Source organism: Taudactylus pleione, unplaced genomic scaffold (genome assembly GCF_031769625.1).
Source record: "Taudactylus pleione unplaced genomic scaffold, aTauple2 ptg000218l, whole genome shotgun sequence".
In the NCBI taxonomy this organism is placed as follows: Eukaryota; Metazoa; Chordata; class Amphibia; order Anura; family Myobatrachidae; genus Taudactylus; species Taudactylus pleione.
Genome location: NW_028284620.1, coordinates 716276 through 744186, shown reverse-complemented (window position 1 = coordinate 744186; position 27911 = coordinate 716276). Strand labels below are relative to the sequence as shown.

General features: G+C 44.6%; 1 protein-coding gene and 1 pseudogene across 5 annotated transcripts in view; both read left to right on the top strand.

Annotated features, from left to right (window-relative positions):
- Positions 1–27911, top strand: part of CLOCK (clock circadian regulator) — a 104289-nt gene that overhangs the window by 29786 nt on the left and 46592 nt on the right. For 3 of the 5 annotated variants that reach the window (XM_088478788.1, XM_088478791.1, XM_088478787.1), the window contains exons 2-4: positions 21361–21467; positions 23908–23998; positions 25791–25850. In XM_088478788.1, coding sequence (XP_088334914.1) covers positions 23979–23998; positions 25791–25850 — 80 coding nt within the window. In that variant the 5' untranslated portion in view covers positions 21361–21467; positions 23908–23978. The remainder of the gene's footprint in view (positions 1–21360; positions 21468–23907; positions 23999–25790; positions 25851–27911) is intronic. The other 2 variants (XM_088478790.1, XM_088478789.1) reach the window with 1 other exon arrangement.
- Positions 7504–8164, top strand: LOC148517343 (uncharacterized; annotated as a pseudogene).

Below are 27911 nucleotides of genomic sequence, written 5' to 3'. Positions count from 1 at the left end.
ATTCCCTCCAGAGCTTGTATACTGACAGCCATTAGTTTTTCGCTCTGGGCTTCTCTCTTTTTGGAGATGTTTTTATCATGTTCAATGGCGGTTTCTTTGAGGGTATCTATTGTAAGTCCCCGCCAGCCAGGCTGTGAGGTCTGAACCCGAGTTTTTAAACTCTCTTTCAGACCGTCCACAAGTACCGTAACTATCATTCCCCTGTGGTGAGTGCTATCTTTAATATCTTCTATCCCAGTGTACTGGGTGATAGCCTGCAGAGCCCGATCGCAGTAATCTTCTGCAGTCTCACTCTCTTTCTGTTTAATGGTGAAAATTTTGTTCCAGTTAACTACTACTGGAAAATATATACCCAATTGAGTTACAATGCGGGAAATGTTACCTTGGTTTACTTGGTCTGTTAAGGGAACGTCACCATCCAATACACAATCCGTGATCAATTTTGTCACGTCGGTATTGCGTGGCAGACAGGCCCTTAGCACCACACGCCAATCTTTATTAGTGGGCTCATGTGAACTACCCAAATTTCTCAAAAATCTTTGACATTTGGCTAATTCCTTATTGGGATCGGGGGAAATCATTTATGATGGAATTTAGTTCTGCTCTTGTCCAAGGTCAATGCATTACTACTTCCCTCGTGGGCACTATACCGTTCGCGTCTGCATTTCCATTTGGAACAGATATTGTCCAAATGGGATGCAGACCGGTAGCACTGCTACCTTTTGACCTGGTTACCTGGCTGGGGGTTTAGTCTGCTGCTGTTGCGTATGGTATGAACAACTTCCTCTACGGGTGCAGAGGGCATTAACACTTCCCTTGCTGTTACCGATGGGGATGGCGGCACCACTTGTGATTGTGGTGATGCAGCATCTATCATCTGCACAGCATGGGAAATGGCAGACATTACAATAGGCTCATCATCCGCATCATGAACATTTTCTTTATAGTTGCTTAAGAGAGGGTACAAGTTTCTTGTTACATTTTTATGGGTATTTTTGGTAACTGTACTTGCACCTCCATCCACATAAGGTGGGGGAGGTGAGCGTGAACTGCTGGCAATACTCTCCACAACGCTACCTTGCTGCACGTGCGAGCCAATTTGCGGCTCGCCCAAATTGCAATTCAGCGTTGTGGATGCATTTTCTGGCAATGCGCTCGCGACGCTAGTTTGCGTCGCTTGCACATTTTTAAGCCACGCATCCCCCTCATGCTGCCACAGTTTTAAACATTCAAAATATTTAACCTTTTTCTCTCGGGAGCGCATCAAACTGATGTGATCCCAGACATTGTCTAACACATTTTTATCGAAACTACCAATTCTGGGAAACGGTCTAACATTCTTCCTCGTCATATTAAACCATAAATCACAATACCTTATTGCATAAGTACCGTACTTGGTATGCATGATACGACGGGCCGATCCGATCTGCGCCTCCATTAGCAGCACATCATTGCCTAACATCTCTACGGTTTGCGTGGCTCCTATTCTGAGACAACTCCTACACTTTTCAATAAAGATTTAAACCGGTAAAAGACAATCAAGACACTTTCACTTACCTGTGGACGATTTAAGTCGGCGGCGCCCATACACCTGGATAAGATTTAGTACGGCAACTTCCACATCTATGAGAGTTTATATGTCGGCTACGCTCACGCACCTCTCTACAACAAAGACAACATGTACACCTGCTACTGTGTATAGAACGGTAAAGCTGCTTACCGAGCGGCTAGACTAACCCTTGCACCTAGCCCTTAAGGATCATACGATACCCTTAACTTTGTTCAACAAATATTCACTGTTACACACTTTTTTCCTGCGCAGAAAAATACACGTTAAACCAGATATTGGTAATAGAAAAAATGTAAACCTCAATGGCTTTATTCAAACACGTGACAGCACAACCGGAAGTACGTATACACTATTGTGCGACCAGTCGCATACACAATAATGCGACTACCACACAACCGTATAATGGCTTTTTAACTGCGTACGCAAAAGTGCGTCTTTGCTATGCGCAAACCTGCGACTTAGCCGCGTACTCAGTACTGCGACACCCCTTTAAACGTAAGGTTCTATCAACAGAGGAAAACAAACTTTTTCCTCTCTTGTCCCTGGATTCTAATCAGCTTCCTTGATTCACACGGAGACGGATAGCGATCTTTCAGCACAAAGCAGTTGCAGGCAAACACTGCATGTGGCCACTCCACCCTTTGCTGAAATATCGATAGACGTATGTACCGTGTGAGCAGGTAAGTGACTTCACTACGAGCCCCCATCTAACGATACTGGATCAGAACCTCTATATACCTCTGCCTGTACCTTCTAAAACCCTTCCTATAAACCTCTAAGGATGACGCTAATTTGCGTACGCAGTCATACCATAAATAAAGACTTAGACGTGGAATCTGTGGTTCCAAAGCACAAGTGTTATTCAGGTAAAAGTTCAGACAGTTACACGCAATTGATCAAGACACAATTTAGGCGCAAAAGGAAAATTATACAGACCCAAGTACAGTATACATACGCAGACGCTTCCGGACCCGGAGATAGGCATCAGCAAGAGACCCCAGCGTTCAGCACGAAGACTGAGAACCAGCGTTCGTGCTCACATATTTATACCCCCCCAGAATAAACAGGACAATAGGGAAGTTTGTTGCTGGTGTCATTGGTTCCCAGGGGAGAAGCATCTGTTACTGCACATTTAACAGGCTACTTCAAATAGACTCTCCCTGCCTCTAACAGCTGAGGATCTTCCTCTTCAAGCCCCCTGCAACATCCTAACAGTTGTCCCTAAAATATACATTTTGTTGCTTGTAGGCTCTGCGATCCATAACTCGAGAATGCATGATGCGATCTCCCCACCGATAACACCGGAATACTGTAAAAAGAGTACGCATCAGTACAACTCCAAACACGACTTGTTTAGCATGTATAATACCTTAGCTATCAAATATCTTTATTTCTCAGCATTTAAACTAACTGAACCAACGTAAATCATACACTTTAAAGCGTATTGATCCTTATGTGTGAATATGTAATGTGTGGGTATTCAGGGTTTGATACAAGGACGCTAGTTAACTTGGGGCAGATGCGTGCGCATAAAGCTAATAAAACAGCGGTTTCATACAAAGTCCTATGCATTCGCTAATATGCGACTAATTAACAGCGCAATTGTGTGTATTAACCACTTAACTGGCAAATTCTTTTTCCAAAAACTGCTCCAAAATTGTCGGTTTCTTTTATGATTGAATTAGGTCACGAACATAATTTTAAACTTATCCATCACTATTTTATTTGAAAAAAATAATTTTTTAAAACACAGTATACCATAAAAATAGCAATTTTTATATTATACTGTATTGATGGCCATTGACGGCTGTACCATCGATGGTTCAACCATCGTTAGAAGCCATCAATTGTTTTGCGATTGGTCGAGGAGATCTGTGTACACCACAACTGCCGATGTTTCCTAAACATCGATTGAGGGTTTGCCATCGATGGTGAAACATTGATGGCCACCAGCAATGGCAAACCACTTGTATTCAGTCAGACCATCGATGGTTTTCAGACCATCGTTGGTCAGTTGCCATCCCTAATCAGAGGCTCTGCGATATCCATCGATCGATATATATATCGATCGAACATATATATATATACACACATATATACACACACAGTATATGTATATATATACACACAGCGCACATATATATATAAATAGAGATATATATATATATACACACACACACACACACACACACACACACCGGCCCGGATACAGAGCAGCGGCGGCGGCTACCAGAGCCGCTGCTGCTGCCCTCCTACACAGTGATCACTACTGCCGCAGCGGGAGCGTCTCCCGCTGGCGGCCCGTATACAGAGCAGCGGTGGCTACCAGAGCCCCCGGCGCTGCTCCTTCACACACAGTGATCACTATGTGATCACTGTAGTTCCGGAGCCGCAGCGGGAGGGTGTCCCGCTGGCGGCCCGGATAGATAGCGGCGGCTACCAGAGCCGCCGCTACTGCCGTTTACTGAAGGGGGTGGATGGCTGCCCGATCACTGCTGGCCACAGTGATCGGGTCACAGCAGCAGCACTGCTGCTTCTATGGGAGGGGGGCTGCCGATGCTGCCTGATCACTGTGGCCAGCAGTGATCGGGGCACACTGGAGAGGTGGCCGCGCTTGCAGAGGGACCAGAAGGTCCCTCTGATGTAGGCGGCTGCGGGAAGATTAGCTTCCCACAGCCGCCTAGTGGGCATTTCTGACTGGTCGTATTAGATACGACCATGTCAGGGAAAACCCAGCCTGGTGCGGTCGTATCTGATACGACCGTGCCAGGCAAGTGGTTAATGTGTGTATGAGAAATGGTGAAAGATGCAAACGCATGGTGCTATTAGTATTATCGCCACATGTACTAAAATTTGAGTTTATCTAAAATGGCGCTTAGGCGGCCATTCGCAAAATGGCGTCTTGCGATCTCATTTTCAAGATGGCGTCTTATTGCCATTCGCAAGGTGGCGTCGCCGCGATTAAATTTTAAACTGAACTTGTCTCAGCCAATTATTCAGCTTCGACGCTTTGTACGGGAGCTGTGGCCGTGAATAAACAAACTGAATCCCCCCTAGGAAGTGACAGTTGCCTTTTAAGATTCTTATAAATTGTTTTTGATCAAATCAGACATTTGAGAGAGATCCGGTCAATATACCTGTCATAATCCATGCATCCCGACTGTAAGTACTGGGGTTAGGGGGAGTGTTAGGGTTAGGCACGAGGGAGGGCTAGGGGTAGGGAGAGGAGGAGGGTTAGGATACTGACCCGACAAGTGTCTGTATCCTAACCCTGTCGGGAAGCCGGCGTTGGGATTCTGACTGCAGGATTCCAAGCGCTGGCATCCCGTGTCCAACCCATTGAGATGCTTTAACAACCCGGCTTTGGGTTATCCCATAGCGCTGACATACAAATCCATTACTGATTGTCACACCTTCCTCTGATAGAAAGACAAAATCAGAACTCTAATATTGTGGGATTTTTTTATTTTTTTTTAGCATATAAGGTACATGTACTATTATTACTGGAGTGATTCTTTATCGGCAACATCTCCTAACTTTGTAGAAGACCCTGCTGGTATTCTTACGTTTTAAGCTGCATCTATATCGTACACCGTGTGGAGTCTATTTAATGGGCTTAGTCAATATTCAGTTCACTTCAGGCCAAATATTCATGAGGCACTTTTTCCTAGTGTACTGATAGGTAGCCATTATTGTAACAGAAGTAATTTGAAGCTGCTGTAATTAATGCATTTTTGTGTTATCGGGGCAAAAGTCGAATGAGCTTTCCTGTAATAAATGATCTCTCATGCTATCTAGTATATTGCAGTAGTAACAGAAAACAGTTTCCCATCATGTCGTTGAGTTCATACAGTTTGTCCAAGGACAGTACCAAAGGTTGTAAATTCAGCATTAAAGCAAAATAATTGTGGGTTATTTTGAAGCTGGTGTGGAAAAATATAGCAACAATGTATGCTTCGGGTCATTGTCCTGCTGGAAGGTGAACCTCCGTCCCAGTCTCAAATCACAGGCAGACTGAAACAGGTTTTGCTCAAGAATATCCCTGTATTTAGCACCATCCATCTTTCCCTCGACTCTAATCAGTTTCCAAGTCCCTGCTGCTGAAAAACATCCCCACAGCATGATGCTGCCACCACCATGTTTCACTGTGGGGATGGTGTTCTTGGGGTGATGGGATGTGTTGGGTTTGCGCCAGACATAGCGTTTTCCTTGGTGGCCAAAAAGTTACACTTTAGTCTCATCTGACCAGAGCACCTTCCTCCATACATTTGGGGAGTCGCCCACATGCCTTTTTGCAAAGTCAAATCATGTCTTCTTATTTTTATCACTAAGTAATTGCTTTTTTCTGGCCACTCTTCCATAAAGCCCAGCTCTATAAAGTGTATGGTTTATTGTGGTCACATGCACAGATACACCAGTCTTTGCTATGGAACTCTGCAGCTCCTTCAGGGTTACCTTTTGGGCTCTGTGCTGCCTCTCTGATTAATGCCCTCCTTGCCTGGTCTGTGAGTTTTGGTGGGCAGCCCTGTCTTGGCAGGTTTGTTGTGGTACCATGTTCTTTCCATTTGATGATGATGGGTTTGATGGTGCTCCGGGGGATCATCAAAGATTTGGATATTTTTTTATAACCCAACCCAGAATTGTACTTCTCAACAACTTTGTTCCTGACTAGGTTATAGAGCTCCTTGGTCTTCATGGTGTGATGCCTCTTGCTTAGTGGTGTTGCAGCCTCTGGGGCCTTTCAGAAAAGGTGTGTTTATCTTGACAGATCATGTGACACTTAGATTTCACACAGGTGGATTTCATTTCACTAATTATGTGACTTCTGAAGGTAATCGGTTGCACCAGAACTTTTGAGGGGCTTCGAAGGGGGTGATTACATATACACATGACAATTTTCAGAATTTTATTTATAAAGATTCTTTTTTATATATTTTTTTTCATGGACAGTGGCATGCTGATGCAGAATCAGAGGGCGGTGGAAGCACTTAAAATCATTGTTGACGTCCTGTTCGGACCCGAACTGGACGTGATGCGGTCAAGAAGCCAACGGTCAAAATGGCGGCTGTCAAATTCCAGCAGGGTACTAAAGACAGCCGACGAAATACCGACGCCCGTCATTCGACCTAAGCCGGGAGCCCGGGGTGGGAGGTTTAGGCTGCGGGGACGGGGGGTTAGGTTTAGGCACTATGGGGAAGGTTGGGGTTAGGCATCCCTAAGGGAGGGTTAGGGGAGCAGGGTTAGTAGTACTTAGCAAAAACCCCTGTTGGGATCTTCACCCCTGCCGGCTTCTTGCGTCAGGATTTGAACCGCTGACTATGCGGCCGGTGGTAATACATACCAATCCCATCTGTATCTCCCAGGCTACGGGAGGTAAATCTACTTATCTCCCCTCAGCTGCTCCAGTTTCCCATAAGCCTTATTCAGGACTGTCCTTTCGTGCCCCAGGAAGATTTAGAGGCCGTTCCAGAGAAGGACCTAGCACGTCTTGTGGTCCAAAAGTAGGGCTAGAGCCACAGCAACCTCCAGGCCAATAAGCCCTACACCAAACCCAGTGCATGACAGGTTTCCCTCTCACCTGGGGGACCCCAGGGTGGGAGCTCATCTTCGAGATTTCAGGGCAGTGTGGGCACAATCTTTTCTGGACGCCTGGGTTCGGTACCTCATCACCCAGGGGTACAAACTCAATTTCCAGATCTAACCACCTCCTCGGTTTTTCACCACAGGTTTGCAAGTTTCCAACGACAGACGGGTCGAGATACAAGATGTTGTAGACAAACTTCTCAATGCTTGAGTGTTAGTACAGGTCCCCACACACCCATTAAAACAAGGGTTCTACTTGTTTGTTCGTGGTTCCGAAGCCGGACGGATCGGTCAGACCTATTCTGAACCTGAAGAATCTCAATCCCTATCTGAGAGTATTCAAGTTCAAGATGTAGTCCCTTCAATCTGTCATTGCGGGGCTAGAGGAAAATGAGTTTCTGGTGTCTGTGGACATAAAAGATGCCTACTTACACATTCCCATCTGGCCGCTTCACCAAGCGTTCCTACGATTCACTATTCGGGACTCACATTTTCAATTCCAGGTCTTCCCTTTGGCCTGTCTTCGGCTCCCAGGGTATTCACCAAGGTAATGGCAGTGATGATAGCTCTGCTTCAGACTCAGGGAGTCACAATTGTCCCTTACCTGGACGATCTCCTCTTGAAAGCTCCTTCCAGGAACCAATTATTACAAAACATACTAGTGACTCACAGGCTCCTCATACGACACGGGTGGATCCTGAACTTCCCCAAGTCCCATCTGCAGCCAACACAGAGGCTTCAGTTCATGGGGATGATTCTGGACACTGTTAGAAGGCCTTCCTTCCTCAGGAAAAATCAACTTCCATACAGGAGATGCTGTGGCTGATCTTACAACATCGACGAGTATCTGTGCACTTGTGCATACGACTCCTCGGGGAGATGGTTGCTACCTTCGAAGCCATTCCATACGGCCGCTTCCACTCCAGGCCATTTCAACTAGCCCTCCTCTCCCAGTGGTCAGGATCCCATCTATTCCTTCACCAACGAGTGAAGCTGGCCCCAGAACTCTGATATCTCTTCTCTTGTGGCTGAATTAATCTCACCTGTTGGTGGGCAAGAGGTTTGGAGTGTGGAATTGGATTCTCCGCACCACGTGAGTCTGAGGGGGTGGGGGCAGTGACTCGAGAGAACCACTTCCTGAGCCGCTAGACTACACAGGAAGCGAGAATGCCCATAAACATCTTGGAATTAAGGGAAGTGTTTTATGCTCTTCAACTAGCGCATCACCTGTTGTGATGTCAAGCCGTCAGGGTCCAGTCGGACAACGCCACGGCGATGGCGTACATAAACCGACAAGGCGGCAGCAATGAAGGAGGTAAGCTGTATTCTTCTCTGGGTGGAGGAATTCGCCGTGGCAATATTTATTCCGGGCGTGGACAATTGGGAGGCCGACTACCTTAGACGTCAGGACGTACATCCCGGGAAGTGGGTGCTCCATCCCCAGGTGTTGCAACAGCTTGTTTGCATCCAGACACAATCATCAACTGCCTCTGTACTGCTCTTGGGCAAGGGACCCGGAGGCTGTGGCAGTTGACGCACTCACAACACCCTGGCGGTTCCAATACGTCTATCTGTTTCCGCCAATTCCTCTTCTGCCATGGCTTCTGCAACGCATCAAGAGGGAAAGGGCCAGGGTTCTGTTAGTGGCTCCAGATTGGCCCCGCAGAGCTTGGTATTCCAAGCTGCGTCTAATGCTGATAGACGATTTGTGGCCTCTACTGCTGCGAGAGGATCTACTGCAGCAGGATCCTTTTGTCTATCCAGACTTAAGGCAGCTACATTTGACGGTGTGGCTGTTGAAAGGGCAATCTTAAGACAAAAGGGGAATCCCATCGACTGTAATCCCTACCATGCTCTGGGCCTGGAAGGAAGTTACTTCCAGACACTACTATCATATCTGGAAGGCTTATGTGATCTGTTGTGAGTGGCGGGGATCGCCCCCTACAACATTCAAGGTGTTCAGGCTCCTCCTTTTCCCGCAGGCAGGATTCTCAGCGGGCCTATATCTTGGATCCCTGAAGGTTCAGGTTTCAGTACTGTCCATTTTCTTCCAGAAGAAACTGGCCTTACTCCCGGATGTTCAGACCTTTTTGCAGGAGGTTATCAGTTTGCAACCTCCCTTTGTCCCTCCCACGGCTCCGTGGGATTTGGATCTCATCCTATATTTCCTGCAGTCTTCACTGTTTGAACCTTTACAGACGGTTGAGTTTAAGTACTTCTTGTGGAAGGTGGCACTTTTCCTAGCCCTGGCTTCAACCAGGCGTACTCCGTACGCAGATTGCATTCCTTCCTAAAGTGGTCTCTGCGTTCCACATAAACCAGCCTATTGTGGTGCCGGTTCTCCCAGAGGACTCGCCAACTTCTAGATCCCTGGATGTCGTAGAGCCCTCAGGATCTACGTGGATAGGACCGCATCTTTACGGAAAACAGATTCCCTGTTTGTCCGTTATGATATCACTCGTCCTGGTTTGCCGGCTTCTAAGCAGACTATTGCACGCTGGATCCATCTAACCATCAGGTAGGCCTATGTGGCCTCCTCCAAGGAACCTCCTGCTTCCATCATTCCACGCACTCGGTGGGTCCCTTGTTGGCGTTTGCCCGCGGGGTTTCCATAACTCAACTTTGTCGAGCGGCCACATGGTCAGGCCGACATACCTTTGTCTGGTTTTATCGTTTTGATACGTTCGCGGCCTCTGCCTCACAATTTGACCATGCTGTTTTACAGGGTTCTCATCGTTCTTCGGCCCGGGATGGGAGCTCTGGGACGTCCCCACTGTCAGGAAGCCTCCAGTGTCCCCGAGTGGATGAAGGAGAAAAAAGGATTTTGGTACTTACCAATAAATCCCTTACTCAGATTCCACAGGGGACACTGGACGCCCACCCGGCGCTGTTCCTTCCTGCCATGGTTGGTTGTCATTCTATGTTATGACTGGTTGTTTTTCTTTCTTCTTTTGTTTTTAAGAACCTTTTTACACATGTTATGTGTTGTTTGTCATTATGTGTACTTGCTTCACCTCCTCTGCAGTTTCTTTCCAGTTCTCCTCCGGCACGGTTTTCTAAGACTGGCTTGTAGGGGGGTATAGAGGGGGAGGAGCTAGTCACACTTTCTAAATTTAAAGTGCCAGCTCCCGGTAAGCACACATCTATACCCCACTGTCATGAAGCCTCCAGTGTTCCCTGTGGAATCGGAGAAAGGGATTTATCAGTAAGTACCAAAATCCTGTTTTACAGATTAATATAGTGCATCTGGGGAATTTATAATAATGTACAATAAAATATATGTGCCTATAACCCCAGATAATACAAATATTGGAGTTGGGTCCAACAGCTACATCTGTGTTACTAGTTCTGAGCTCCAGAGTGCATCCGGAGCCTGAGCTATGGAAAATTTAGAAGTGGGATAAAGATTTTGGGTGGAAAAATATAGGAATGTCCTATTCTATATACTACATAGTCCTAGTTATGCTGCAATAACAGAATGTAAAGGCTTGTTATATAGTTAAAGCGAACCTGTCGCCACATTCACTGGCTTCATAATTGCTTAGGGGCATATTTATTATAGCTGAAGTAACCGGTATTTGCCCAGGTTTAAATCTTCAAGTTCTTAAGTTAGGCAAATCCATCCAGTGGAAGGTCAAAGTTCTGCCCAACGTACACCAAAAGGAAGTCTGACTGGGACCTCAACCACCTAGTATGTCTTCTGGTATCCAATTTTACAACTCTGTGAATTTTTGGTCCAAATCCATCCAGTTGAGGGCTCAGAACAGGCTCCCCGAGTCAAAATTCTGCCCAACGTAAACAACAGTAGGTCCGACCAGGACCTAAACCCCCTAAAACCTGTCCAGGATCCAACTGGACCACCTTGCATTTGTTTCACCTCCTGTGAAATTTTCATCAAAATCCATCCAGTGGAAGGCCCAGAACAGACTTCCCGGGTCAAAGTTCTGCCCCGCGTACCCCAACTGGAGGTCCGACAGGACCTCAACCCCCTAGTATGTGTGAATGCAAACAAACGGACAATGAATTTTATATATAAGATTAGTATTTTGGGATGTTTTTGAAAACTTCCAAATTGAGCTTGTCAATTTTTTCAATTTCTTTAGTGTCCGCGGAAAAGGGATTCTTTTTTGTTAGAAAAGCAACATTTCTTGTTCTCGTTCCTTGTTCTTTGGCCATCTCTTCTAGACTCATATACATACTAAGATACTTCAATTATTCTTCCTTTCAGATTTTGATTTGTATAAAAAAAGAAAGACAACTGAACCCTTGCGGGGAAAGTAGGTAACTAGGCCAACAGGTTACTAGGACAATAGAGAATAAGTGAGTTCATTGACTACTGTTTGTGTCAGATAAATCCCCTCTGGTCTGTGTACACAGCACACTATTTCAGTGATACTGCCTCTATAAAAAGACTCTCCACACAGACCTGTTCTCTGTTAAATCAGTTATTTTAATCCAATGCATGCAGCGTTAGTTTAGCATGCATGGGAAAATTGTTTAATTATTAGGTGTTTTTTTTTTTCTCCATCAGTGTCTTGTATATGCAGGGAATACAGAGTAAAGCAGTGTTGTATTACACAGATAATACATCTCAGAACATTGTAAAGTCGGCTAACCCTGGCAGGTTGTAGCCTGTTTCTAAGCTGGAGTAAGTCAATTATTTTTTATTTTTTAAATTTCCTTTTTTTTTTTTTTTTTTTTTTGCTTTTATCTTAGAACCTGAGAAAATTATTATTAAAATAATCAATAATTAGTCTGTTTAATATTTTCCCTGAAATGTTACACTGAAATCCTGTTCCTGGTGATTCTGTGGGTATTCTTGTGGCCAATGGAACGCCACTGTGCGTATTCACAGCTACCACTATAGGCAGATAATTGTGGAATATAAAGTGAATTCCTTCTGTGTTTTAAAATGTCTTAGCTTCCATGATCAGGGTAAAAAATACTTGCGTAACAAGCATTATAGAGGTCAGATAATGTTGGTGCAGGTGTCTTCGGACTGTGTTTTTTTTTTTTTCATATAGCGGTGCATTGGGGACGACAATCGTCTTGCATAGGTAATCTATGCTGCTATGGAATCCTGCTGCTCCCATTAGCTAATTTCTTCCCTTCTCACATTATGCTTTTGGGCATGCGTAAGAGGTGGACACTAATGCATGGGTGGTTGTGACTTCTGTCAGATAAACAACTGCGATAATATGGAAATGCTAGTTTTAGCCTTCTCCTTCTGTAATTGCAAGCGCTGGAGATTGCAAGCCCTGAGACACCCACTTTCAATATCCATGGAGAGTGCAAATCCGCCGGTGTACTCAAATACCGTGCATCCGGAAAGTATTCACAGCGCTTCACTTTTTCCACATTTTGTTATGTTACAATGTTATTCCAAAATAGAAATTCATTTTTGTCCTCAAAATTCTAAACACAATACCCCATAATGACAACGTGTGAAAAGTGTTTTTTGAGATTTTTGCAAATTTAATTAAAAAAACCCAAAAACTAAGAAATCACAGCCTTTGTTCAATAATTTGTTGATGCACCTTTGGCAGCAATTACAGCCTCAAGTCTTTTTGAATATGATGCCACAAGCTTGGCACACCTATCTTTGGGCAGTTTCGCCCATTCCTCTTTGCAGCACCATCAAGTTGGATGGGAATGGTCGGTGCACAGCCATTTTCAGATCTGGAGCAGAGAGGCTCATATAATATGACGCTGAAATTCCTGGTTCTTCATATACAATATACCGAGAATGCTGTGATATTAAGTGTTCTAACTATATATCTCATTCAATTTTGTTATATTTGCAAGGTGTATTTTATTATTGCTCCAATAAAACCATATTTAATAAAAAGAAAAGCCCATTTTGTCTTACGCAGGCAGCCATATCCTGTGCTTCATGCTGTCACATAGTTATTTTGAACTTCTACTTTATATCTTAGGAGGAGAACTAAAATGGAGATCTGCAGCTGCTGGTTGATGATTTATTAAGGGAATTTACAGAAAAGGAAAAAAGTGTATGTATACAAATACACCTGTGAAACCGGTTGGATCTTCAGGCTGCCATCGTTCATCCAGTGCTGGCATGTGATATTTCTACTTTTATGACAAATTGAATAAATGACGCACTCCTTGGCCACTTAATTAGGGATACCAAATATGTAATCTGCCAATCATGTAGCTGCAGCTCAATGCATTAACACATGCAGACACGGTCAAGTGGTTCTGTTTTTTCAGCCCAAACACCAGAATGGGGAATAAATGTGATCTAAGTGACATTGATTGTGGAATGACTGTTGGTGCCAGAAGGAGTGGTTTAAGTATATGCTGTCTGAGTCTTGAGAAAGTCCCGGTTTCCACGGGACGAAACGCGTTGACGTCATCACCCAGGCACCTGAGATTTTTCCACAGCATATCAATACTTGCCGCACGCTTATTTGGAGGTTTTGAGCATACCGCCAGCTGATACACAGCTACCGCTCCACCAGCAGCACCTGTCTTCGGCTGAGCTCATCGCCAGCTGACACACAGCCACTGCTCCACCAGCAGCACCTGTCTCCGGCCGGGCTCACCGCCAGCTGACACACAGCCACCGCTCTATTAGCAGCATCTGTCCCTGGCTGTACGGCACCCGGCTTCATCCAGCCGCGGAATTACAACGTCCAGACGGGCTGAGCTGGGATGGACACTATTGTGATCACGGATTTCCAGGGGTGAGATACTCCAACTGTCATTACTTACCCGTTTATCCTCCAGCGTGACTGCATTTCACACTGGGACGCCAGTAGTGATTGCAATCTAAGCAGTGAGCTGCCTCACCATTGGAAACTAATTGCTACATTTGTAGCCATTGGTGTAGGAGCTGAACATTAGAACGCTATGCTGTAGAAATCTCAGTGATACAGTTACATTCTCCTAGCAATGCACCTAAGCTAGAGAGGCATTTGATCCTTGCTATTATATGATTGATTCATCTTGTTTGATTTTATATATGTACATTTGATTATCAGTGTCTTATCTGTGGACCATTGTATTAAAGTATCAGATTTATTTTATTTTATTCAAGCCTCCTGTTTAATTAAACAGACAGCAAACCATATATAGAGTTTTCTAAATTTGCAAATCCAACAGTGCATAGCGCAGTAAAACAATTCTATACTTTCTTCTGTTTTTGTGGAGACTTCTGTCTCTAGGTTTTTGACCAAACCTGTATTACTTGCAGCTGGCACTGATTATAACCAAACAATTTTTGTATTGAGCGCCGGGGTATTTGCAGCTTTGACTGCAAATAGTTTTATTCCTTTCATTGATTTTTATTCATGTTGTCGAGGGGAGCGGAGGGAGGGCCCTTTTGCTGGGTGGATTTAGCACCCCTGGTGAAGTGTTGGAATATATCCCCCCCCCCCCCCCCCCACTTGTTTAGGAGTTTTGACATGTGGAGAGGGCCAATAGAGAATCTGCAAGGGAGGGAACAGTACCAGTTGGGGTATGAAGGAGGTCCCCAGTGTGATATGGAGAACTTTATATAGCTGGACAACACGGGTTGAGCAGGCTGCGTATGACAACAGGAGGATACGGGTTCTGGGTACCCAGGGGACATTGGGAGTGCCCACTAGGTGGACATCATGGGTGGGAGTTAATGAGTAGAAGCTCAGTAGAGTAGAGCGGGGGGGATTCACTGTGTTCTCTGTGAGGGGGGCACAGCTGAGGGATACTACAGTGCTGATGGTACAGTGGGGAAAATTTACAGTGAGTCCTATGGGGGTCTAGAGAGGCAGAGCAGCCCAACAGATAGCAGTGGTAGAGGCCCCCCACTTAGCTGTGTGACTCACTGTTACCTGGCCTAATGCAGCAAAATCAAGCCGTAGACCACCAAGATAATGACTAGCGGAAGCTCAACTGGAGGGGCCGGGAGCAGGCTGGTAGGAGTTGCCCGAAAGGGAGGGGCCGAGGTGACACCACTTAGAGTGTGGTGCGGAGGAGTCTTGGGAGGTTCCGGGTCCTGGTGGAGAACTCAGTGAACCCAGTATGGGTCAAGAAAAAGGGATTTTGTGAGATGCCAGCCAGGAGCACAGGGAACCCACGTCGGTCTCGGCTTCCCACTAAGCCACATCTCCGAAGGAGGATGTTTTAAACATGCGGCACTTCAATGTCCAGGGGCTAGGGAAACTCATGGTTGTCCAGTGTCAGCCTAGAGGATCTCTGCCTGAAGCTGCAACAGCCTCAGAATGCTGGCCGCAGCAGCAGGGCTAATAGCTGAAGGGATCCAAGATGGTAGCTGCTGTTAGCTAGGGCTCCAGCCATCCGAGAAAGGTGAGTGTCCACTGACCGGGCAGGACAGGCAGACCGTGGGTCCAGCGGCAGGCAAGTGGGTGAAGGTCCGAGAGAGAGTGGCCCCGTTGTAGGGAGAGCCGGGAGGTAGCAGTGGGCCGGGCTGTGGTGGGTGGTGCGGTAAAATTGAGGCTCTGGCTCTAAAGTAGGCCTCAGCAGGCTCCGGGACCAGTGGGGACTGCAGCGGAGTGGCCCCACAGCGCAGAGGAGAGAGGAGGGGTGAGCTTGTGGAGTGGGTTATAAAGGCCCCCGAAACGTGGGTTTTAAGGAGCCGACTGCAGGAGCTCAGAGAGTGCACGTCTACTCTGAGTGACAGCTAGGCCACGCCCCTTTTTTCTTTTTCTTTTTCTTTTTTACTTTTAAGGCACCACAAAGTTTCCAACAGCACCATAAAAGCAAAGGTCATAGAAAGAATGTAACTTGACCTGTTATAAGATTATTTGCCACATGTAATCTCAGACACATGTCACCTCAAACTGGTTTCAGGAAATTATAATTAGTTCAGTGTACTCCAATGGTCTCCACATCCCCAGGTCTCTATCCTATAGAGCAGCCTTGGGATGTGGTGGGAAGGGGACAGTTGCAGGATGAACGTGCCTCTCTGTGGTTCCATCATGTCGGCATGGGCCAGAATCTATAAGGAATGTTTCCAGCACCTTGTTGATTGTATGCCCCAGAGTCTATTTTGTTTTTATGCATCTGTAATGCCAAACCTTTACACTGCCCCATGTTTTCAAAAAAACAAGCTATGATCAGCTATGAAATAACATTTTTCCAATTTATATGGCAATTATTGCATCATTAACTTTTAATACAACATAGTAATAATACTTCTACATTGACTTAGACCCATTTCATTGATGAGGGTTGTTATTTTCCCATTAAAGTCAATTGCGAAAAATGTGATTGAAATCATTGAAGCAAGAAAAATAATTTCCGTACAGAATTAGTTTTTTGTCTGTGCCATTTTATTTTTGTGTCAATGTAATTTTGTTCGGTTTGGTCCGATGAAAGAGAATATATTCAGTTCTGCTAATGCTACCTTACTTAATATTTTGCATACATAGAACATTACCTATACAGATGTTTTTCAGCTGTCACTTTAAGTGGTGTGTTCGATTTAACTGGGCTTGCTGCTGCCTAGCGTTGTTAAAGTAGGTAACCTAGTTGGAGTCTCTCGTCCATAAAAGCCGGGTATGTTTTTCTGATCGTAACATGGAGATGGAGAAAGCTGCATGTCTGTAATCCATGTGGGAGGAAGGAATAAGTCCACCGTCCTGGCCCAATGCTGTCTGCACCGTTCGTTGAGCATACTGACACTTTGTATGTAGTTTGAGTAAACACAGTGACCTGTACAGAGCTGTAATCTGTTTTTTTTTTTTTTTTTTATTGATTACGTTTGTCATTTACTACACTATCAGAATTCTGATGCCGGCGTCCCGACACGATTAGGATACCGACAACTAAACCTCCCTCCCCGCATCCTAAATATTGCCCTCCCTGCTAGTGCCTAATGCTCCCCATAGTGCCTAACCCCAACCCCTAACCCTCCCTCTAACCCCACTACTTACCGTCGGGATTCTGACTGGTGTCGGGATTCTGGTGCCAGCTTTCTGAATGCTGGCATCCCAACAGCCGGGATTTAAACTACATCCCCCTGTTTTTGTATATGTGAAAACTTTATGGCCACCTCGGTGATCGCAAATATGCGCTGCAGCGCATATTTTACCCAGTTTTGAGGACCGGGGACTCTCTTTTAAAAAGGGACCGGATCCCCAGGAAGCACTATGCTGCCGCCAATCCCTGACAGGCAGGGGTTGGCCGTAGCACAGCGCGTCTCCGGGGACCTGGCCCAGCCGCGCTGCAGAGAGAGATTCATGTCTTAATGAATTAATGTCTTAATTTACTGTGCACGCCACATTAACAGCGCTGTTGTTATTCAGATAGGCACCGGTCGTGAGCCAATCGGAGCTCGCAGACCGGCAGTCAATTAGCAGTGGATGCCGGTCCTGCAAGCTCTGATTGGCTCGCGAGCAGCCCCAGATTTGAATGACAGCGGTGCTATCTCTCAAAGGCTGCACCAAGTGCCGGGCTGGAGCTGCTACCTGCTGATGCGGGCGTTGGGCCTTGGCCAGCTGATGCAGGTGGGGGCTGCTAGAGGGACACAGCTAGGTAAGAGGCTGCTGCGGAGAGGAATGCATAATGTATAGGGGGCATTACTGTGTGGCATGATATTTAAAGGCTGTGCATTATTGTGTGGCATAATGTGTAAGGGGTCTTACTGCGTGGCATAATGTGTAAAGGCCAGGCATTACTGTGTGGCATAATGTGTAAGGGGTATTCTTGCGTGGCATAATGTGTAAAGGGCGGACAATGCTGAGTGGCATAATGTATAAAGGGCATTACTGCGTGGCATAATGTGTTGTAAGGGGCACTTCTGTGGTGTCACGTGAATAAAGGGCACTACTGTGTGACGTATCGTGAATAAGGGACGCTATACAGTAAAAAGCTAAAACAGCCACCCCACCCGTGGGCTGCAGCGACCGGCATGGCATGGCATCTATTCACACTGCAGGGAAAGCTTGAGGGCAGCCCAGCATCTCCGTTAGTGCTGGGCACAAACCCTACAGTAATGAAATTGGGACGCATCTCAAGGATATGCCCCCTTTTCTAAATGACCACACCCCATTTTCGGGTGGTGAATTGTTTCTTTCTGAAGGCGCCCTGTCCCCCTGCCTGCCCTAACGTGAAGACTAGGGGATTGCAGCAGATATCTGGAGTATCTGCTGCGGTCTTGTGTACATACATCCTTGTAGTTCTTAATATTTACATACCACTTTCAAAAACGCTTTATTTCTGGGATATACCAGACATACTGTATTCTTTGATAAATATGCCTCTTATTACCTAATTCCTTATTCACTGTGAGTTTTGTGTACAGACAAGATATATCACCTGTAGGATCACGGAGGCATTAAACATGCATTTAAGGGGCATGTGGGGACATCTGATGCTGTTGGGGGTATGAGATGGGACCCACATTTTGTCACTCAGGGCGATCACCTCACCTGCCTAATATGCTGTTGCTCCTCTGTGTGCCGCCAGAACAGCTCTGACCCACTGAGGCATTGGCTCTGCAAGACCTCTGAGGTGACCTGTCGTATCTAGTACCAGGATGTTACCACCAGATCCTTAAACTCCTGTAAGATGTGGACCCACAGTGGGTTGGACCTGTTGTTCCAAGACATACATTTGATGCTCAATTGAATTGAGATCTGGTGAATTTGAGGCCAGAGCAACACCTTGAACTCTTCATCATGTTCCTTAAAACATTCTAGAACAATCCATGCAGTATGGCAGGGTGCATTATCCTGCTGAAAGAAACCATTGCCATCGGAGAATATTGTTGCTATAAATGGATGTGCCTGGTTCGCAACAATGTATAGGGAGGTGGAACGCATCAAATTAACCTCCACATGAATGACCAGACCCAGGGTTTCCCAGCAGAACAGTTTGCAAAGCATCACACTCCCTCTGTCTGCTAGTTTTCTTTGCACAATGAATCCTGGTGTCATCTCGTCCCTAACTAAACAACTCACACGTATCCGGCCATCTACATGACGCGGTAGAAAACGGGATTCATTGGACTGGGCGACCTTCTTCCATTGGTCCACGGTCCAGTCCTGACCCTTGCATGCCCATTGTAGGCGCTTTTGAAAGTTTTCATGGCACTCCTGACTAGCCTGTGAGTACACAGCCCCATACGCAGAAGGGTTCAATGCACTGTGTGTCATGACTCATTACTCCCATCACCATCGCTAAATTTTCAGCCATTTATGCCACATTAGCCCTTGGTTTGTGCCATATGGGATAGCATTCATTAATCTGTCTGCAGATCATGTATTTCCTTCCTCTGACCACTTTCTGAAGGTACTCTCCACAGCTGACCTTGAGCACCCCACAAGCCTTGCCGTTTCAGAAATGCTCTGACCCAGTCGTCTGCCGTCATGATTTGACCATTGTCAAAGTCACTCTGGTCATTCTACCTGCCTATATCTTTCAGAAAAACTGACCTCTATAAAATATTTAGGTTGTCTTTTATGTATTTTGTATGTGTCCCCTTTATTCGCTATAATTTATTAAATATCTACATTGTTTTTCATTTCCCTTTTTTTATTTGTTTTTATGTTGTACAGTTGTTTCCAAACTTTCTTGAAGCACATCGCCCGATATCAGATTTTTTTTTCACGCACCCCTTGGCTAAAACATTTTTATTGAGAAATTCCGAAATTATTAAATTATTTAAATTCTTCTTACCTGTCATCCTTAGGTTTGGTTATTTGGTGGTGGCCAGGGTTGTGCTTCTGTTTATCAACATATTTTATGACTTGTAGCCACCAGCACTGGTTTTGCCTATCACACTGGCTGCAAATACTTTGGTTTGGTCCTGAACCAACAACCCGTTGTACTCTTGTAAGTGCCCCAAGGCACCCAGTTTGGGAACCACTGTTGTAGTGTAATATATGGCCATTTTATAGCAACCATCTTCTTGTATACTTATGTTTAACTTTTCAGAAGAGGGCGTTTATGAACTAATATTTATATTCTCACCAGCTCAGTGAAAGTCTTACTTTTTTTTTCCATCTTTCTTCCTTTCATACAGACACTAGCAGGTGTCTTTCACTTCCGGCAGGTGGAATTTATCTATTTGATCAGCTGTTATGTAGCGCAGAGGTTTCCATTTTTCCAGTGTTTGCAATATTGTCTTGCTCTGTGCCAGATGCAGTCCCACTGATACAATTTGACCCTATTTTGGGTAAGCCCACACCTATGTTCTCAGTATATTTTTTTTTTTATATGCTACACAAGCATCATGCAGGCAATTAAATATGTACAGAAAGGTTTTGCAATTCCACTCATTGGGGTGATTCAATTCAGCACGATGCTAATAGCCCTGGGAAGTTGTTCCCGGAGCTGTTAAATTCGCTGCGCTATTAGCCCAACTAAAGGATTTCTTCTTGCACTCTCCTGAGGGTGCGAGCAGAAATTCCAATAAAGTGTTGGCCGCGATGCTGTTTTCAGTTTAGTGCAGTGCCAACAACATCGCGGCCGGCACTTAAGTTGGAGAATGCCGATTAGCACTACTAAACACACAGCTTTAGGCGCCCTAATCTGCACTCTCCGACTTAAGTGATTTTAGTTGCACTTAACAGCGCGGTGAATTGAAAAGCTCCGGGAACTCCCAGGGGGAAACCATTGAACGTGATGTGCCGCGATGCCCTGCTGCGCACATATCTGGGTGATGCCGGCATGGTACAATGTGCCGTTTCGGAATGGCGCATCATGTCCATAATGCTGAATTTAATACCCCCCTTTGACTGACTGCCATTTGCTCTACTGTCTAAGCGACCACTTCCCTATGTAAATTGCACCAATGCATGCTGGTGCTCTATATGTAAAATCAGTGCACCAAGTTAGGAACTTTTGCATTTTCCGATCGGTACCACTGTCCCTAATGTTGAAGGTGATTATGGACTTTGACTGTCTTGCTCTAAATTTGTAGTTAAATAGTTTTTAAGTGTGTTTCCCATAGCTAGAACAATACTAGGAATCCCATCGATGATCATCAATTACCATTTACAATGAGCCCATCACTGCTCCTGCTCATTGTTTAACCTTGTGACACACGCTGTCCTGTGTGTTTGCTGGAATCTTTGTCTATTAACATATATACCTGCCCCTTATACATTTAGATTGAATTGAATTCAGTATATGACCCATTTACATCTCTTAAATACTTTTTTTTAATTATATAATGTGGATAAGGTGCTTCCTTACAGTTTAGCAGCATGTGATTATTTCCCATTTTCCTCATTTTACAGACTTGAACATAGAAATGCAGCCGCCAGACGTGGTTCTGGAGACTTAACTGTCCTACCTACTATCCACCCAGTAGAGGAGATCATTCATTTTGACAGCACACAGCAAGGTATATATGTAGATTGGTTAAACAAAAATAAAACCTGTTTCTAGATACAGATTTATATGTGGGTAAGTGACCTGGTAATTCTGTGTGTGTCTACATGGGTATCTGGATAACAGGTTGACAATAACAATGTCGACATGCAATAGGTCGACAGGGACAAAAGGGTGACCGGTTCAAATGGTCGACACGCCAATGGATGACAAAAATGGTTGACATGATTTTTTTTTTCTTTTCAACATTTTTAAGGTTAGGGTTGAGGTTAGGCACTTGGGGAGGGTTAGGCTGCTGCTGGGGACGGTTAGGGTTAGGCTATGGTTAGGGTTAGGCACCTGGGAATTAGGGTTAGGATTAAGCTTAAAATACAGGGAAAAAAACCACATGTCGACCATATGTGTCGACTGTTTGTCCCTGTCGACCTTTTGTACCTTTTTGACCCTGTTGACCTTATGCCTGTCCACCTATTCGTTGTTGACCTATTACCTGTCTATCTTTTATACCACAGCTGTGTGGGGATGCAATCGGGAAACCGGCTGCCTTAATACCGACAGCCGGCTTCCCAACTGTCATATCCCGGCGAGGGTGAAATGCCGGGCATCTAGATGTAGATGCCTGACATTTTCCTGACGCCGGGAGACAGGAGCCCGGCATCCCGATCGAAGGGATGCCAAGCTCCGCGAGCAGACAGCCGCGGGGGTGGAGGGTTAGGTTTAGGGCACCCGGGGGGGACTTAGGGTTAGGCACCCCCCGGGAGGATTAGGCTATGGGGAGGGAGGGTTAGGGTCAGGCACCCCCGGGGGGGACTTAGGTTTAGGCAGCGGGGAAGGGGGGGGTTAGGGTTAGGCACTTGGGGGGGAGGTTAGAGTTAGCCACCCCTAAGGAGGGTTAGGGTTGGGGGGTTAGGTTAGGTTAGTTTATACTTACCTTAGGGACAATCGGGATTTCCAGCGCTGTCGGGCTTCCGCTGCCGGGAACTCTGCTTCTGTCGGCCTGCCGATGCCGGGAATCGGGTATTTCATACTGATTCCGCTGTGTGTGTATATGACCTGGTGCTCATCATGTACAGTGTGCATTATCAAGTAACAGTGAATCCATTAATCTTTTGCTTCTGTTGGGATGATCTTTCTATTCCCCCCTGAAGGGACGTTACGCTGTGGAATATATGAATATGCATATTAAGCAAGTCATCCTTTCAGAGTGACGTATACCCTTATGTTTCACTGAACATTTAATCCAAATATAAAGTGAAAATAAATAATCCTTACCTTGTATTCAGGATTTATAATCTACTAATGGCTAATGGTGCATATCCACTTCCTGACTGTGAAACGAGAGCACGATTACGGCATAGTAATCGTGCTGTGGTTTCACAGTCTGTGCTGTGCCTACACTGAACGTTCAGTGTAGGCACATCCATTATCCCCGTACATGCTGAACCTGACAGGATCTCAGGTTGACCAGCATTTACGGGCGATGATAGATTTCAAAAAGGACCAGCGGGCGCACGCATCGCTGGCCGATTTTGACATTTACATGGCTGATTTGCGGACGATTAGCAAGCGATTGAACAATAACGATGTCGTTATTGTTCAATCAGCCTGTTTAATCGCCTAGTGGATTCGCACCTTAAGTGGCAGAAATGGTTGGCGTTAACAAATCTAACACTCGCAGGGGACATTTGTTCTTCATTGCCCCTTTGTTTTAGATATTCATATCCACCCATTGTGTTCTTTCACAGTAAGCATGGACCTTTTTAAATATTTGTTGTGTGGCATTTGGTAACAAGTGCTTTGGAATTCCTGTTGATACAATTTTCTTTCTTATGAACCATCTAATGCAGTGGTTCCCAAACTGTGCGCCGTGGCACCCTGGGGTGCCTCTGAACACTTGCAGGGGTGCCTTAGGTTGGTGGTTCAGCACTAAATCAAATTTATTTATGCTTAAAGTAAAGTAAACATGTGGACAAACAGATGTGCAAACCCGTCCACCACCACATAACCGACCCTAAGGATGACAGGTCAGCACAATTTACTTCACTTTATTACTTCACCTCATTTTTTTTCTGAATTTCTCAATAACAAACTCTTGGCTTATGGGTGCTGTGAGAACATTGCAGATACTCTAGGGCGCCGTGATCCAAAAAAGTTTGGGAACCACTGATCTAATGTTTTTGTTTTTCCCTATGCACTACTAGTGAACTTTACTTGCTCCTACCTGTCATGATTACACCAGCAGATGGCAAACCTGGCTCATGCCCTGGAGTCTGGGAGCAAAACACTACTTGTTTTTGCTTTACTGAAAGATTTAATTTATTTATTTTAAATACGATAGTATCTTCAGTTTGCTCAGTAGCTTTGTCAATTAAAGATAGTCTGTTGGGGGACCCATTATGCTCACTAGAATGTCAGTCCTAATCCTTTAATATTTCTTCCCAACCTTTTCACAGCCTAGCATACAAATGTCTCCTACAAGGCTAAAGTGTGGCATTTTCTGCTGTTTTCCATAAGCAACCATAAGATGAGCTCTATTACAGACAGGTAGGTGTGCTTCTAAGCCCATCTTTAGCTTCTGATCTATGGCTTTGGTGTTACTTGTATGCGTTACAATCAGGCCTTCAAAGCGCATTCTTAGAACCTATTAAAAGGAATCCTAACCTAATGCAAGCGAATGGACCTGTGCATACAGTACACTTTTTGACAAGTAGTAGCTTCCATGTGCTTTGTGTTTGTTAGTGTCTTCTGCAGTGTATGTCGGTGTTAGCGCTCCTACGGAACACACTATGCTGTTAGAAAATGCTCTTTTCTGTTATCTGTTTCAACAACCAACTATCCAGCTAAATGACACTTATACTAGAGTGTATCTAAGGAACAATCATAGTTAGGGGGGTGTTATTTAAGGGTATCCAGTTAACATGTCAATACCAGAATGTTGACATGATCCGATTCTCAAAAGTCAGGATATTAACGTGTCAACAGATACTATGGGCTACATGTAATAGGATGCGAGTTAATGTGTGAGTGCAAAGTCACATCTCACAGCGAGTATGATGCAAGCTTGTACTGATGTAATAGAGTGCGAGTTGGAATGTACGAGTATGTCAGATGTGTGAGTTCATGTTAGTTTTTCTGGGTGTTAACTCGCGAGTATTATTAAATGGTGCGAGTTTTGCAGAAGCCTACACAGATCAGTGAGATCCGTGTAGGCTTCTCTGTGTAAAATGTGTTAACATTTCAATTAAACAAAATTACGTGAGGTCCCCTCCAAAACCACAACCAGCACCAGGCTTGTGAGCCAGTCATGGTTGTGAAAATACGGGGGGGGGGGAGACGTAGGGGTTCCCCTGCAGTATTCAGTCGGTAACGGGTTCTAACTAGCGAGGGTGTACTGCCACAGCCGGGAGACACTAGTCGTGGTCCCCCCGGGAAATGCATTATTCACCACATACTGGTCAGCCCAGGCTGGGAATCTCTGGGAAGGTGGGGACCCCCAAATAAATGGGTTCCCCTTCTCTAGGTACCCCAGGCTGGGGCTGATAGCCCGGTGCAACCCACCGCACCCCTGAGCGGTGGCTGCAGAGTCTATGGTGTAAAAAATAGTCTAATATTATTGTCCTTTACGGGAAAGCTAGAGATCCCAGCAAGCCTTCCCCCACATGTTGGTAGTTGGAGAACCACAATTACCAGCATTGGGGGCATTAAGAGTCCGCCGGTACCTCTAATTTTCCTGCAAAAGAAATATAAAAAAATAAGATACAAACACCGTATCTGGATATGACTTTGCACCATGCGAGTAGTGAAAATGTGAGAAACATGTGAGTTTGCATGTTCTCACAGCCTATTACATGTGCAAGTTTAAAAAAAAAAAATGTGAGCTTAGTGCTAAACTTGCACTTTTTAACAACTTTCAACCTATTCCATTGAGCCTTATGTCACTTTATAGACTGTATTTGAAAAGTGACAGGAGCTGATTGGTTGGTACTTTATCTCCGTCCACTTTATCTCTCTCCAAGGCTTACATAGTACATAGACCCCCTAATCTTATTAGGGCCCTATGATCTTTTACATTTAACAATGGCTTTATCTATCGATCTACTGTATCTATCTATCTCAATGCACAGCAGGAGATGTGGGTGTATATCTATGATACAGCTGTTGCTCAGCTGTATCGTAGATATACAGTATCTTAAATTTGCATCCACTCCTTAATTTTTTTTATTTTCAATCTTGCGTAGTGGAATGAGTTTGAGGATTCTGTTTTTGCTGGGAAACTGTATAGACAGAACTATTTTATGTATATATTTAGTCTGAAACAACATTTGTGTCTCCTTAGAGATGATGGGAGTATTTTTGATGGACTTGTGGAAGAAGATGATAAGGATAAAGCAAAGAGGTATGTTACGTTTATTGTTTACGCTGCTTCAGTGTACTAAGACTTCAATTTCACTACATAAAATGAATAATCTAAGCTCTGGCTGAAATGTCTGATTGTCTTTTTTTTCATTACTACCTGCCTAAGCCTTAGAGCATAACAAGACTAATATATTAAATTGTCCCTTGTCCCCCACATCTAGTTGAAAAGTAAAGTTCACACCAGGTGTTACTAATCCTTTCATCACAAGTCACAGTAGTCACTCCCGCAGCTCTTATACATTGTGCAAATTAGATCTGATCTAGGACAAAAATATCAATTACATAGCATTTCAGCTATTGTTGCAATGAGTGCCTCCGAGCTTCAATTCAAAGTATCTGTAATCTGTACAAAGTATGTGCTACCAAAGAGACCGCCCCACAATCACAAGCTCGGGCTTTTCACTCCCCCAGAGCAATGACACATACAGGCGTCTCAAGCAGTATTATTTACTTAGAATAAATTACAACATGAATGTATTTAGTTAATTATAATTACCTTATTCCAACCCAATTATACCATGCCACATTCAGTCTTCTGCTGTTTGGCCTTACTCCCAATGCTTGCATATTGTGGTATGCTTTGCAAACATGTTCTGTAACATCTGTATTGAAGGTTGGTATAATCTTCCAACATGAATATGATCACATGATCATCATGTAATTACGTTAGATTACTTACTACCAGTGGGGAAGAAAAAGAAATGGATTTGGTTTGTCATCAATGACCAAACGTGGCTTTGTTTGTAGGTATATACCTTGGGTTCAACCTGGCATATAACACTTAGGGCCGTATTCAATTAGAAGCGAAAACCTGAGATCTGCAAAAGTATTTTCGCCTGTCGGAAAGTTATTTCCGTATTCAATTCCATCCGCTTTTCGTGTATGCGGAAAGTCAATGTAATAAGCTAAAGATTCGCCTTTGAATAGAAGGAGAAAAGAAGTGCAAAGTTTTTGTCTTGGGGTGCAAAGGTGGGGAAATCACTCAGAACCCATAGGACAGCCCCCAATGGACAACTGCATCAAAAAATTCCAGTAAAAAAACTTAAGTACTCCCCTAAAAAGTACTTTGAATTTGGGGATGAAAAAGCACAAAGTGGGTGGAGAGGTTTGCAAACTAGCGAAATATGGTTCTGGGGGTGCTCTATGAAGGGGACAAGTGTGTTTGGGGTTTGCATTTGCTTTTATGGGGGTGTAATGTCACTTTTTTTTAAAACTTCACTTTGCAAACATTAAAAGATGCTAGCACCCATTTTCAGGTACCCCAAATTTGACTGGACTACTTTTTTGTTTTCACCCAAAAATACTGCTTTATGCCATTCTTCACCACTTGTGCTAAGAGTTTATTGTACCAACTTAAGTACCCCAAACAGTTTTGTTAGGGCTATTCGGGTTGATCCCCAAAGTTTCTGCATCTTTTTGGGGGGTTCAGGCTGATTTCCCTGATTCTGACACCACTTTCCGCCTGTTTTGACTTCACGTGTCTCCGTTTTCGCGTCTTTTACAATTGAATAGGGCGAGTAGCAGGGACGCGCACGATAATTTTCTGCTGCTAAAATACACGATGTAGGCGAAGAGTCCGGCATGCGAAACTTTATCGCGGGTGCGAAACTAGTTGAATACGGCCCTTAGAGGGGAATTCAGTTAGCCACATTAATTAACGGGAGGTGAAAAAAGGGCTATTCATTTCCAGACTCTTTTTCACCCGAGCCCCTTTTCAGCTGTTAAAAAAGGGCCTTAACACACAGAATCCGTGATAAGTATATAAATATATTTTTAATAAAGACATTGTGAATTTTAAATTACTTTTCCATGCTCGTGAATATTATTGCATTCTTGCGAGAGATTGTTTTTTCCTGGATGAATTTTATTTTCTATTTTTATTTTTTGGTGTACAGTGCATATACCCTGATTCTTTATTGGAGTTGGTGAAGTTACATTTAAGTTTGGACTTTAATTGCTGTTGCAGCGTGTGTTGCAAACTTCCTTTTTGACTCTATGGAGAACTCCTTTGTTGATGATAAGTTTCAAGTCTGCAAATATA